The sequence below is a fragment of the Nicotiana tabacum genome, chromosome 11, assembly GCF_000715075.1.
Source record: "Nicotiana tabacum cultivar K326 chromosome 11, ASM71507v2, whole genome shotgun sequence".
Classification (NCBI taxonomy): domain Eukaryota; kingdom Viridiplantae; phylum Streptophyta; class Magnoliopsida; order Solanales; family Solanaceae; genus Nicotiana; species Nicotiana tabacum.
The window spans coordinates 100,333,464-100,348,542 of NC_134090.1; the positions used below are offsets into that span (position 1 = coordinate 100,333,464).

The 15,079-nt window shown below is 36.3% G+C and overlaps 3 protein-coding genes across 3 annotated transcripts; all 3 read right to left on the bottom strand.

The window, feature by feature from the left end:
- Window positions 1-6,538: 6,538 nt before the first annotated feature.
- On the bottom strand, window positions 6,539-7,078 carry LOC142165952 (secreted RxLR effector protein 161-like). Its single transcript, XM_075224343.1, has one exon. It carries the CDS (start codon window positions 7,076-7,078, stop codon window positions 6,539-6,541), a length of 540 nt encoding a protein of 179 aa, XP_075080444.1.
- Window positions 7,079-7,552: 474 nt separating this feature from the next.
- On the bottom strand, window positions 7,553-7,900 carry LOC142165953 (putative mitochondrial protein AtMg00820). The gene has a single exon (XM_075224344.1). It carries the CDS (start codon window positions 7,898-7,900, stop codon window positions 7,553-7,555), a length of 348 nt encoding a protein of 115 aa, XP_075080445.1.
- A 2,474-nt stretch (window positions 7,901-10,374) lies between these two features.
- LOC142165954 (uncharacterized) lies at window positions 10,375-10,701 on the bottom strand. Its single transcript, XM_075224345.1, has one exon. It carries the CDS (start codon window positions 10,699-10,701, stop codon window positions 10,375-10,377), a length of 327 nt encoding a protein of 108 aa, XP_075080446.1.
- Window positions 10,702-15,079: the final 4,378 nt, after the last annotated feature.

Genomic DNA, 15,079 nt, shown 5'->3' on the forward strand with positions numbered 1-15,079 from the left:
ATAGCCTTTATTTCCGTATTTCGATACCTATATTAGCTTCATTTGATATTTTTTGATTTGCATGTGTGGTCCATGTCATTTTCCAGAAATTATTTACATAAAAATTTGAAGAAAAAGTGATCTTCGGCTTAAAATGGGACTTGAATTAATCACAGTCAACATTCTTGGTAAACGACATCGGATTGGTATTTTGACGATTTCGGTGGGTTCATATGATATTTTTGAATTTGTACACACGATTTGTTAGGGTCCGGGATGACCCGAGTGCATTTTGGCGCGTTATGTGAATAATTGTGAAAATAAGTTTTCAAATTGAAAATAATGAGTTTTGATAATCGATTCTTGTTATTTGATGTTATTTTGATGATTTGAGGTAGCGAGCACATTTACATGATGTTATTATATTTGTGTGCATGTTTGGTTTGGAGTCCAAGAGGCTCAGGTGAGTTCCAGGATGGTTTGAAGACTGCTGATGCATCTCTTATTTCTAGTATCTGTTGCAGATGCGAGCTTGGCTTTTGTGAACAATAGTTCACATTTGCAATGTTGGGACGGTGGGTTGGAACTTCACTTTTGCGAAGAAAAGTTCGAATTTGTGAACTAAGATGAGACCGCATTTGTAATATTAGAGTTGCATTTACGATACACTGTACTGGGTGTGAGCTTCGCATTTACGAAGTATTTGTCTGCATTTGCGATGGGGGACAGTTCGCATTTGCGAATAAAATGTTGCATTTGCGACTTAGCTGGGCCTGATGCACTAATAGCAAATGTGATCAGTGTCTCACATTTGAGAACAAGAGTTTGCAAATGCGACACTTGCAGCTGGGTAAAAGAGGGGGAAACGGGACTTAGCTCATTTTACACCATTTCTCAATCCTAAACACTCTAGAGGCGATTTTTGAAGAATGTTTTCTTCCCAAATTCAGTGGTAAATAACTCTAATCCACTTTCTTTCAATTTCCCATTACTTTTCATGAGTCAAATCTAGGATTTTCGTGGTAGAAATTAGGAATTTGGGTAGAATTCAGGGATTTTGCAAAATTGAGATTTAGACCTCAAATTGAGGTCAGATTTCGAAACAAAATACATAACTGGCCTCAGGGTGAATGGGTAATCGGATTTTGGTTTGAATCTCGAATTTATCAAGCAGTCCCGGTTGACGTTTGCTGACCTTTTCAATTTCATCAAAGATTGAACCTTTTTCATTCGTGGGTAGTTTCTAAAGCTTATTTTGAATTATTTGATTGATAATTGGCTAGATTCGGTTGATTTGGAGGCTTGTTTGAAAGACAAGGCCATAGTTGATTGATTCCTTTGGTTGCGATGTGAGGTAAGTATCGTGCCTAACTTTGACTTGAGGGAAATAGGACTTATTGGTCTATTTTTTATATGAATTATGTAAGAAAATTGCGTATATGCGAGGTGACAAGTGTATATATGGTGAAATGGCGTATATGTGGGGAAAGCATGCATAATTGGGCTATTCACTTCCATGTGTTTATTTATTCCATGTTATCTCTAGTTAAATGCATTAGTTGCTACATGTTCTTACTCGTTATTCGTGATTTACTTGTTATTAGTTATTTAATTGTTACTTATTTCGATTTGTACATTTCTTACCCAATATCTGCTTACCTGCTACATGCTTTTAATTGCACTAATTATATATTTATGATATCTCATATATTTTACTTGATTATATTCCTTATATTACTTGAAGAGCTTTATTATGTCATTCCATTTATGTGATCCATTTAGCTATTTCGATATTAATATTTGGCCAAGGTTTGGGATTACGAAGTATTGGCTATTCTTCTCTTGTGCTGGTAACTCCTTATTGTTTCGCATGTTTCATTTATCTTTGTCTGTTGATATTTTGTGGACAGTGGTGTTGAGTTATTTATGTTAATGAATTGATGTGGGGAACAGGTTGCATGCCGAAATGGTATTGAAATGAATTGATATTGGGGGATGGGGTTGTGCGCCGCAATAGGAAATGATATGATATGATGTTGGGATCGAGTTGCACGCCGCAACAGATTTGATGTGTTGTAGTTATTTGTGACTATAGAGTTTATTCTCGATATTGTGATATGAGATTTGAGATTATGTTATTTTGGGACCCTCTAGTAGTTCATCTTCGGGTCCGTCTATATAAGTTTTTTATTTTATCTATATTTCTATATTCCGTTATTATTATTCGTACATATTTATTGTAAGTGTTTTATCAAAGCCTCGTCACTTCTTCATCGAGGTTAGGCTCTGCACTTACTGGGTAAATGGGGTTGGTACTCATGCTACACTTGTGCACTTCTTGTGTAGATACCAGTGTTAGTTCCAACGATGTGTAGAGAATATCTTGTCGGATCGACTTACAACAGGATACTTGAGATAGAGCTGCTAGCACTCACAGTCCTGAAGTCCCCTTCTATTATGTCGTTACTATTTACCTTGTTTCAAATAGTTGTATTTTGTTCAGTCTTTATTTGTAGAACTCTAGTATACTCATTTATTCATGACTCCAAATTTCTGGGATATGTATAAACTCTGCTACGTTGTATTTATCACATCTAATTCAGTTTATTTCAATTTTGTTTATTAAGGTTCTGGTTTAAAATTGCTAAAAATGGATAAATAATTTGCTAATGTTGGCTTTTCTAGCAAGCGGATGTTAGGCGCCATCACGACCCCACAATTAGGATTTCCGGTTGTGACAAGTTAGTATTAGAACACTAGGTTGCCTAGGTCTCACGAGTCATGAGCAAACTTAGTAGAGTCTGGAAGATCGATACAGAGATATCTGTACTTATCTTCTAGAGACTATAGGCTTTAGGAAAATTTCACTTCTTTTTTTTCTCTGTCGTGCGACTTTATTCTATCACTAAAGTTTGAACCATTCTATTATTGTTCTCTCGCAGATGGCGAGGACACACACATCATCCACAACCAGGCAGGAGCAAAAGCCCCATGTTGCAGCCATTACTAGGGGTAAGGGCCGGGGCCGAGGTAAAGCTCATCCTAGAGCACGTGCAGTAGCACCCATTTCAAAGCCTTAGATCAAGCATGAGGAGGAGATCCCTATTCAGACCACACCAGTCAGACTTGTTCAGGTCTCGGAGGGATTCATTGCTACTTTCGTACTTCAAGATTCCCTAGTCCACTTACTGGGCCTTATGGAGAGTGTTGCCCATACCGGAGTATTCTATGGCACCGGCTGTCTCTCAGGCTGGGGGAGGAGCCTAAACTCCCGCTACTCACGCTCTGGAGAAGATGGCTCCCATATATCAGACTCTAACAGTTCCAACAGTTGGAGTGGTTCATCTTGTTATTGCTACACAACTAGAGGAGAGGCCTGCGATGTCTTTTAAGGGATTGAAGACGTTGGATAAGTTTACCATGCTCTTTTCTATTCATTTTGGCGGTACACCTTCTGAGGACCCACAAGACTATTTGGACCTTTGCCACAAGGTATTGCACAACATGGGTGTTGTGGAGTCCAATGTAGTCAGCTTCGTAGTGTTTTAGATGACCGGCTTTGCCAAGAGATGTTGGCAGGGCTATGTTTGAGGCAGGCCAACAAGTTCATCTACACTCAGTTGGGATAAGTTCTCACAACTATTTTTGGAGAAGTTCATTCCTTTTTCCCTGAGAGAGGTGTACCTCAACCATTTTGAGCATCTACAATAGGGTGGGGCCTAGCATACAAATCAATATAACCATTGTAACGTACAACTCAATCCAAATATCCATATCAATATGGCTCTATGGCCCACATCCGTCAACAATCCGCTCAAGTCTTAATATGCATGCATCTCACATAATCACAATGCAATTATATAACATGGAATAACACAATATTTCTCAAATACAGTTCAAACTCGTGTCATGTACAAGAACACTAATAACATATGAGACATCATATCAAAAGTGCACCGAGACGAAGATATAACATGTGGATGTAACTATCATGACTGTACAGTATGACTATGGCTAAGGCAAATAGCTTATCATGGCGAAAATAGCCCTATCGTGTCTCCAACATTTGAACAGGTAGCCTAGGCATGATTTCTAGCATTAATAATATCCCATGTAGTCATATAAATTGAGAAAATGTGACATCAAAGAAGCATGATAGCAAAACAAGCCATATAATATCCTAAGAACTACCCGTATCATGAATACCTTGGTTCACACCAGCACTACGTCACCCCCAATACCTTTCATATTGCGTAGTTTCTAGGGTTAAATGCCCTCAAATCCAAGTTTAGATATGTTACTTATCTCAAGCAATCCAAATCAAATATCGAGCAAGCCAACTGATACTCTAGAAACACCATCCGATAAAAAATCAACCTCTGAACAACTTAAAACTAGCCAAAAGCAACTCAAAAATATCAAATAGTGCCATATTATACAAACCCAAATGATAAAGATCAATTCTTTAATAAATTACTCAAAGTCAACCAAAAAGTCAAACACGGGCCTGCACCTCGGAACCAGACAAATCTCACAAATTCTGACAACCCATTTAAATGCAAGTCCAACCATACTAATTTCACTCAAATCTGATTCTGAATCGATGTTCAAAATTAAAAAATTCACTTTAGGAAAGTTTAGATAAAAACCCACAATTTCTCTACCGAAATCATCAATCAAATGCCAAATTGAAGATGGAATCATGGATTTAATCAAAACGAAGTAGAAAATACTTACCCCAATCCATGTGGTGAAAACCGCCTCCAAAATCGCCCAAATCTGAGCTCCCCAACTTAAAAAGTGAAGAAAATAAACTCAAAATCCCAAAATTTGATGTTTTAATGCAGTATCGGGGGTCCTTCTTTGCGATTGCGGTCACCAAACCTCGCGATTGCGATTCAAATAAAAATCCAGCACTTTTTTTACCCTTCGTGATCGTGGCCATGGCACCTCGATCGCGATGAATAAACTTCAACAAGCTTACCCAACTCTTCCAAATAGCCTTTAATATAATGGACATAACGTTTTATACAAAACTCAAAATGACAAACGGTTTAGTTTTCTGAAAACTAGATACAAAGGGCTACAACATTAATTTTGGATCATATCCAAATTGCTTATAGATTACAAGATATGAGCTTCCATAGTCAGTCATGTGACACTAGAAATTTTTCTACGCGATCGCGAGAATGGCTTCTGCGATCACGATTCACAAGGCCAAAACAGCAATTTTGTCTTCATGAACACGAGTCGAAGCTCCGTGATCATGATTCACACCCCTGTAGCCAAAAACCAGCAAGTAAAAAGGGCCTAGAAATGGTCCAAAACCACCCCGAAACTCACCCGAGCCTCTCAGGACCTCGTCCTAACATACTAACAAGTTGCAAATCATAATACGAACCTACTCGAGTCCTCAAATCACATATAATAATATCTAAACCACGAATCATAGATTATCAATCTCTTAATTTCATAAACTTCAAACTTAGAACTAAGCGTCCAATTCAAGCCTAGCCATTCCGGAATGAACCCAACTTTTGCATATAAGTTCCAAATCATATAGAACCTATTCCAACTCTCAGAACAACAATCCGAACCCGATATCAATAAAGTCAACTCCCAGTTAAACTTATGAACATTTAGATATTCAAATTGTCAACTTTCGCTAATTAGCACCAGACCCTTCTAGAAACATCCAAATGTAAATCTTGACATACGCCCAAGTGAAAAATCACAATCTGAACCTAACAGAACCATCAAAACTCTGATCCGAGGTCAAATACACAAAAGCCAAACTTCGTCAACCTTTCTAACTTAAAGTTTTCTAGTTGAGAATCATTCTTCTGAATCACCTGAAAACCAAAACCGACGATTCACACAAGTCATAATACATCATATGAAGCTAATAAAGACTTCAAATAGCTGAATGGACTACAAATGCTCAAAGGACCGTAGGTTGTTACAAGTGTATATATATACAAGAATCAAATCTTTTAAGAAATATCAGACAAATCACCCTACAAAGAAGCAAACCCTTAAAATGGTCGGACCCTAGGTCTACTGGTTCTAGGGGCATAGAAGGGGTTTTTACTTGGAGCGGGTAATTTTTATGGTGGAGGCAGAAGGGGTTTTGGAGGGTTTAGCCATTGAAGAATTTTTGGTCTAGGAAGAGCTTCTAATAAGGGTTTTCTAGATGATGTAGACGAAGGGGATTGAATAGAGATATCCACCTTAAAAGAAGGGATTCTGAACCTTCTGACGGTTGAGTACAGAAAAGGAAAAGGCATCAGTTGAATAGACTTGATGATTGGTTTTCCATCTTTGAACGTCGTAACTGATGTGAAAGAAGAGAAAAGAGAGGGAAAACGGAGGTGTAATTAATGAAAAAGTAAGAAACAAAACATTAGACCTAAAAAAGTAACTTGATTACACATAGGTCATAGGATATATTATTAATGCAAGTAATGCTTAGTAATTCTCTTAAAGCACAAAACCTATCTTCTAATAAGGGCTTAGTAAAAATGTCTGCTAATTGATCGGTTGTTCTAACAAAAGATATTTATATGTTTCCTTTAAGAATATGTTCTCTAATAAAATGATGCTTTATGTCTATATGCTTTGCTCTAGAATGATGCACATGATTTTTTGAAAGACAAATAGCACTAGAATTATCATAGAAAATCTGAATAGGCTTAAAGAATAATTCATAGTCACCAAGTTGATGAGACATCCACAGTAGTTGTGCACAACATTGTCCAATAGCAATGTATTCAACTTTAGTAGTGGCTAGTGCAACTGATCCTTGTTTTTTACTATTCCACGATATCAAAGCTTTACCAAGCAATTGATATGTTCCACTTGTACTTTTTCTATCTTCCTTATCACCTGCAAGATCAGCATCTGAAAAACCCTCTAATTTAAAAGTATTAGAACGAGGATACCATAATCCATGAGAAACAGTTCCAATGAGATATCGAATAATTCTTTTTACTGCAGTCAGGCGAGACTCCTTAGGAGCTGACTGAAACCTGACACATTTACAAACGCTGAACATAATATCTGGTTGACTAGCAGTTAGATAAACAAGGGAACCAATCATTCCACGATACTTAGTTTTATTAACAGATTTTCCCTATTCATCTTTCTCGAGACTTGTTGAGGGACTCATTGGTGTGCCAATATCTTTGGCATTGCCCATTCCGAATTTTTGGATCAACTCCTTTGTGTATTTAGTTTGACATATAAATGTCCCTTCTTCATATTGTTGAATTTTGAGACTGAGGAAGAACGTTAGTTCTCCCATCATGCTCATTTCAAACCCATTTTGCATGAGAATTGAAAATTCCTTGCACATAAGAGGATTAGTACTATTGAATAATATCATCAACATAAATTTGAATAATGAGATTACCTTCTGATGATTTTTTAATAAATAGAGTAATATCTACTTTACCTCCTGTAAATCCATGCTCATTAGGAAAAGAACTTAATCTTTCGTACCATGCTCGTAGAGCTTGCTTCGTCCCGTACAATGCTTTAGTTAGCTTATACACATGATATGGAAACTTTGAGTCTACAAACCCAGGGGTTGCTTCACATATACTTCCTCTTCAATGAATCCATTTAAAAAGGCGCTTTTAACATCCATGTAAAATAACTTGAATCCTTTAAAAGATGCATATGCCAAAAGAATTCGTATAGATTCCAGTAGAACTACTAGGGCAAAAGTTTCGTCACAGTCAACTCCTTCTTGTTGTGAATATCCTTGAGCAACTAATCTAGCTTTGTTTCTTACAACTTTTCCATCCTCATTGAGCTTATTTCTGAAGACCCACTTTGTTCCTATCACAGGAACGTTCTCAGGTTGGGGTATCAATTTCCATACTTGATTTTTGTCGAATTGATCTAACTCTTCCTGCATCGCTTGTATTTAGCTTGAGTCTTTGAGAGCTTCCTCTATTTTCTTTAGCTCAATCTGAGAGCTCAATGCTATGTTTGCTTTCTTTTTGAGAGCTCCCCTGGTTTTGATTCCTTCATTTGGATCTCCTATGATGAATTTTTGAGGATATTCAGGTTCACTTCTCCATTCGTTTGGGCGAACTGTATGAGTAGTTGACTCCTTTGGTGGTTCTGGTGGATTGTTGTTGGTTTCATTAGTTGACTCTATCACAACATTAGATCCATCAGTCGACTTTTGCGATTTTCTTGTCTCCTGATTTTCTTGAGTTTTATCTTCATCACTTGCAGTGATACCTTTCTCGACCGAGGAGTTATTTTCATCAAATATAATATGCACAGATTCTTCCACACACATCGAGCATTTGTTGTATACTCTAAAGGATCTAATATTTAATTAATAACCCAGAAAAATACCTTCATCACTTCTTGGATTAAATTTTCCAAGAATATCCTTACCATTGTTGTGAATGAAACACTTACTTCCAAAGGGATGAAAGTAACTAATATTGGGACGCTTACCTTTTCACAGTTCATAAGGGGTTTTCTTCAGAATTGGCCTTATGAGACATCGATTAAGAATGTGATATGTTGTATTTACTCCTGCCCCGAAATAGTTTGGTAGGGAATGATCTAGTAGCATCGTTCTTTCCATATCTTGTAGTGTTCTATTTTTCTATTCCACAACACCATTCTGCTGGGGTGATCTTGGTGTAGAGAAGTTATGAGTATATCATTGATCATTGCAGAAGTCTTGGAATGCTCTGCTTTCAAATTCTCCTCTATGATCGCTTTGGATTGTTGTAATCAGATACCCTTTTTCTCTTTCAACTTTCTTACAGAAAACCTCAAAGTTTCTTAATGCTCCATCTTTTACCTGGGATGATTGTTTTACCTGTCTTATCTTCAATAGCACAACCTGTTTCCTTAAACTTTACCTCATATCCTGAGTCGCATAGCTGACTTATGCTCAGAAGGTTATAATTAAGCCCATCAACTAGATAAACCTCAGTGATATCACAGTTGTTATTGAAGGGGATTGTTCCGGTACCGATTATTTTTCCTTTTGAATCATCGCCAAACTTAACGCTTTCTTCGTCTATTTTTGTAAATTCTTTGAACAGGTTTTTATCACCTGTCATGTGGCTGGAACACGCACTATCTAAGTACCATTTGCCTTTGCGATTTCTTCTGTGGTGTTGCTGCAAAACATAGTGATCACTTTCTTTTAGGTACCCAAGCTTGCTTGGGTCCTGGTTGGTTAGTGTTACTAGGTTCAGGATCATTTTTGGGTTTCCAAATCCATCCTGAAATATTAGACTTACGAAAACGACAATAAGAATATTTATGTCCACTGTTATTGCAGTAGTGATACGTAATTCCTGACCCATTTTTGGGTCTTTCAGTTGTGTTAGTACTAGTGGAGTCAGTTCTGGCTGGTCCTTTTCTAGTTGACTTGTAAGTCGTCTGGTTTGACCTGATAGAACTGTGACTGGTGGATTTGCGCATGTCATTGAGTTGCATTTGCAATTCCTCAAACTCTTCTTAAAGTACTTCTTTTTCGATTTCACATACTTCATGTTTGAGTTTCCAGTCTTTTACTTCTTTATTGAGTCTCTTTAGTTCATCCATCATTTTTTGAGACTCTTTCAAAATAAGATCAAGAATATCCTGCAATTCATTACATCTTTCACAATTATAAGACCTTACCTCGCTTGTTTCACCTCGAGCCATGAAGCAATTTTCATTGTTCTCTTTGCATTCATCGTCTGAAATATCCTCGTCTGTCTAGCATCCTGAGAGTTTGTTCATATCGTTTTCCAGAATTGTCATGAAGCAAAGATTTGCTACTTCTTAGTGTTCTGAACTGTCTTCATCACTCCAGCTTCCAAATGATTTATTTTTGTTGAAACCTCTGGAGATTTTTCTTTTTAGATCTAGATATTCGGCTTGAATATGTTCAAATCTTCCACACTTATAGCATTTTCCATCATTCTTATCTTGTTCGTTGTATTGCCTGGTTCGCCTAGGTGGAATCCTTTCTCTTCTCGTATTCCTGAATCTTCTTATTAAGCCATCCATGTTTCTTGACATCATAGCAATTTTTTCTTAAAGAGCTTCAGGATAATCATTGATATCATTCTCAGCTATCTCAGTCGTGGCCTTGAATGCAACTGTTTTCTTCTTTTCTTCTTGGTTTGTTTTCTTGAGATGTGTCTTTTAGAAGGCTATGAGTTCTCCACGAAGTTCATCATAAGATAATTTATTTAGATCCTGTGATTCAAGTGTGACTACTTTAGTTTGTCAAGTGGTTGGTAAACTTTTAAGAATCTTTCTAACTTGATCACCACTTGAGTATGGTTTGCCCGAAGCTTTTAGGTCGCTAATGATTTTACTGAATCTGGCAAACATTTCCTCAATGGATTCTCCTTCTTTCATCTAGAAGAGTTCATAATAATGAACCAACATGTTGATATGTGTTTCCTTCACTTTACTGGTTCCTTCATATGTAAATTCATCAAGCTTATCCCACATTTCTTTGGCTGTATTACAGCTGGAGATTTTTTCATATTCTTCACCACTTATAGCATTGTAGAGCAAATTTTTTTCCTTGTTATTGACTTGCACAACTGCCATTTTCTCATCTGTATATGAGTCTATATCTTCAGGATCAGCAAGAGGTTGAGCAGCGGCTGGCAGAGGATAGTTTCCTTTTTTGATGACTCTCCACACATAAACATCATATGCCTTTGCATATATTTCCATACGTACTTTCCAGTGGGAAATGTTGTCCAATGAAGTATGGTGGCCTTACTTGGGAAGTACCTTCTTGAAAATGTGCTCCTATGATAACTTGATTAGCCATGATCTTTTCTCACAAGCTGTTAAGCAAAAAGAAAAGTGTGAGCCTTGCTCTGATACCAATTGAAAGTACAAGAGGGGGTGAACGTGAATTGTTTATTTTTAAACTTAATAACTAGTAGTTGACTAGTTTTATGATTAGTCGACTGGATATAAGAGCTTGATACTAGTAAAGACAAAATTTAAGATGCAGAATTTAAATACAAGAATTAAAGACACCAGAGTTTTTATACTAGTTCGGATTCAATGTGAATCCTAGTCCAGTCCCCTTGAGTTGCAAGGAAGTTCTTTTTCAGTGAATGAGTTTCTTCGAGAGTACAGAGAATGGTGTGATCTATACCGATTGCTTAGTTCCTATTTCACACGTTTTTTTGATACAATGCTTCACCTGTGTTGTTCTCTCTTTCTTATCTAACTTGTTACACAACAGATCTTGTAGAGCTACAATGTTTGTTTGTAGTAGAATAAAGAGAGGGTATTTGGTTCGATCAAAGTATGTTGCTCAAGGGTACAAATACAAGTTTAAATACTTTGAGAGAGGCTTGGTTTCTGGAGATATCTGCCAACCTAAGAGATTTGATCCTTAGAGAGAATTTGATTCTTTCTAAGAATAAGGTCATATAACAACGACTATGTTTACAAGAAACTTGAATGATTTTTCATATATTCTTCCCAAGATCTTGCACCTTCCAGATTTGGATACACTCGATTCCTTAAGAGTAGGCATGATAGATTCCATCTTGGCTTTGATTGATTTCTCTAATTTTGGATTGCCTTCCGTAATTCCTTCCATCTCATAGTTGTCCATTAATTGCTTGATCTTTGCTAATCCTAGATTGCTTTCCTTAATTTCACTGATTAATTGCTTCCATCTCGTAGCTAACCATTGATTCCTTAATCATCTCTGATTGATGCTGTCCATGAGTTCCTGCACATAGAATAGATATATCTTATTTGCATCATTAAGATAAAATCTAACAAAATCTTTAGTTGGGGTTGTGTTAATGGACTTATATGGGTTGTGATGACGTGTGATCACCCATGGGTATGTGTACCATGAGTTTATACAGTGATTTGAAGATTTTTGAATGACTCTTGGCATGTTCGAGAATTGATGTATGTTTAAATGGGGTAGAATGTAAGGACTCGACCGGTCGTTTTGAGTTATAGCATTTTTTTAATGTTATTCGGGACTTTGAGTGTTTGTTTCGGTGTTTGAGAGGTTCAGATTGAATTGTTTGAGAGATTCTGAATTTGAATGTTTTAAGTTAGAAGAGTTGACCTAGATTTTACCTTTGAGTAACGACCTTAGAATTAGGATTTGATGGTTTCAATATGTACATATGATGATTTTGGACTTGGGGCGTATGTTCGAATTTGAATTTGGACATTCCTAAAAGTTTTAACTCTATTTGTCGAAAGTTGGCAATTCAAAGAATTGAAAATTTTATAAGTTTGACTGGGAGTTGACTTTGGTGTTATCAGACTCCTATTGTGGTTTTGAAACTTTGGATAGGTTCATTTAGTTGATTAGAATTTGTATGCAAAGTTTAGTTGTAATTCGGAATATTTATGTATAGTCTGGACGCGTTCGACGAAGTTTGAATACATGAAAGTCAAGACAATGATTTGATTTTTGTGTCATGGGTTTGATGTTATTTATGGTGTTTTGAGCCTTCAGATAAGTTTGGATGATGTATTTGTACTTGTTGATATGATTGGACGAGGTCCCGAGGGACTGGGTGTATTTTGGGGTGGTTTCAAGCCATTTTGGCAGAGTTTGCACTGCTAGTTTTGCTACTATCAGGTACTTAGCGCATTCGCGAGAGAAAGCATGCATTCACGAATTACAAATAGGGATGAAGGAATTTTTCATCGCGTTCGTGATGGTTTGTACACGTTCTAGAAGGGTATTGCCCATTGGCTTACGCGATCGTGAAGTTGCTTAAGCATTAGCGGAGTATGTTTTGGCTAGGGGCAAGATTGCTCTATGCGTACATGATGTAGGTACCGCGAACACGAAAAAGGAAATGAGGTCGACAGAGTTGTGCATCGCAAACGTGATGGTCTTGGTGCATTCGCGAAAAAGGGTCGATTGGCAGCTATTATAGCTTGTTTCTCGAGATTTTGAGCTCATTTTTTTATATTTTGAACCCTAGGCTTGGAGATGGGTGATTTCTACATGGATATTTAACGACCAAAATATGGAATTTGGAATGACATTTAGGAGTTTTGTCTACACCTTAAAAGAGTGTACTTTGGGGATTTGAGTACCTATTTGGACTCGGTTTTGGAAACTAATTATATATTTTGACTCGGCATGTTATGAGTCCTGACTCAAATTTTGGTATTTTTGGGTATTTCGGGCACGCAAGTGCATGTTAAAATTTGTTGACTTTTTTGGAAATTCTTCAAAAGGCGAAACTTTATGGATTGTGATCAATTTATATAGCATTGTTTGACTTTATTCATAGATGATTGGCTTGGATTTGTGTGATTGGAGGACTAGAGCAAGGTTTTTATGCGATTTGAGGTTGAAGGCTAGCCCAGATGAGGTAAATTTCTTACCTAATATTGTTTAAGGAATAACCCTTAGGATATGACCTTATTTGCATAATTGGAATGTATGAGAAGCGACGTATATGCGAGGTGACGAGCATATATACAAGTGCTATCATAATTCATATCCGGAGTAGTCTTAGGTCTATATCATGCCTTGTTTTGGATACTGTGTTTCCTGCTATCATGCTTATTATATTTGTACAATTACGTGAACATCTTGAATCATGCTAGAGATCATGTGTAGGTCTTGATTTCCTATTTGAACATGATATTCGTTACTGTATGGTGTACTCGCCTAACCTGAACTGTAATTGTACATTTCGCACATGTATACACTTTTGCATGCTATTTTTCGTAGTCCATGAGTATGTAAATTAATATTTGTTGATTGTATTCATGTGTTCTTGTATATGATTTCTGTGTGATGGACTAGATTGAAAATACATGAGTTATCTGTACAAAGTGTTATGATTATGGCACGTGGTTTATCTGTGCGGTGTTATGATTATGGCACATGATTTGTCCATGGGGCATTATGATTATGACACGTGAGTTGTCTATGCAACATATGAGTTTTCTATGCAATGTGTTAATAAGGATCCATTTTCATAGGATCGCCCTCTCATGTTTCTCTCTTGATGGTGTACATGTAGGTTGTGAGTACTTCATTGTATATTATGTTACTTTTGATTTTCACTTTAACATTCCATGGATTTTCATTTGTGAGAATATCTCACTACTTTTTCGAATTTCTTGTCATTTTGTTTAACAAATATTAAAGTGAAATATAAAAAATAGTACTATTATAAATAAAAGTACAATAATAATATCTGCAAAGACCCAAAGTCAAGATCTAAAGGTTGTTACAATATGCTTTGCTCAAAGGTGACATGTGGAAAGTTCTTTATCCTTTGATTTCAAAATTTCAATTTCTAATATCATATAAGTTTGCCAAAAAGTAAGTCGATTGACCGTATTGTGAACTTAATCATCAAAAAGGAACAACCATGCGTCCAGAAACTGCTGAGTTTAATTTTTTGAAAACTTAAAAGTGCTTCGACAAGAGCCTGAGTTATAAGGATCATCCATGAAAATATACATCATTTTATTCAATAGTGAGTTGATAATCCCTTTCAGCACTCTCTTACTCTCATTCTACATAATTGATATATTGGATAGAATGTAAAATAATTTTCTTCATTATAGTCCACTATATATTGAACTTATTTCAGAATTAATTAAGAAAATTTCTCAACAGCTTATTGGTAAAATATTTATCAATAGATTTAACAAGTAGCTCAAACTCATATCTTAAAGTCAAACTGATTTTTATTAGTAAGTAATTTCTCTATAATTCAAATAAGAATTATTTCCGCTTTATAAAATTAAAAGAATATTAAAATTCAGTTAACCATGTGATGACCCGAAAGGTCATCTTATATTTTAGAACTCAATTCTACGCTTTTAAGCCTTAAAAGTCTCATTTTTACCTTCCTTGATTTGCATGCGCAGTCCCGGCGTGTTTTCGGAAAGCTTTTATGTTAAAAGTTGATAAAAATAAGAATTTTATGTCAAAAACTTCATTTGAGTTGACTTTGATTAATATTTTTGGTAAACAGACCCGGATCCATATTTTGATGGTCCCGGTAGGTCCGTATCGTAATTTGGGACCTGGGCGTATGTCTTGAATCAAATTCCAAGGTCCCTAGCTCGAGATATG

Bases quoted from the DNA above. Each gene is read 5' to 3' on its own strand.
- LOC142165954 (XM_075224345.1), bottom strand. From the start codon at position 10,701: ATGGAAATATATGCAAAGGCATATGATGTTTATGTGTGGAGAGTCATC.
- LOC142165953 (XM_075224344.1), bottom strand. From the start codon at position 7,900: ATGCAGGAAGAGTTAGATCAATTCGACAAAAATCAAGTATGGAAATTG.
- LOC142165952 (XM_075224343.1), bottom strand. From the start codon at position 7,078: ATGATTGGTTCCCTTGTTTATCTAACTGCTAGTCAACCAGATATTATG.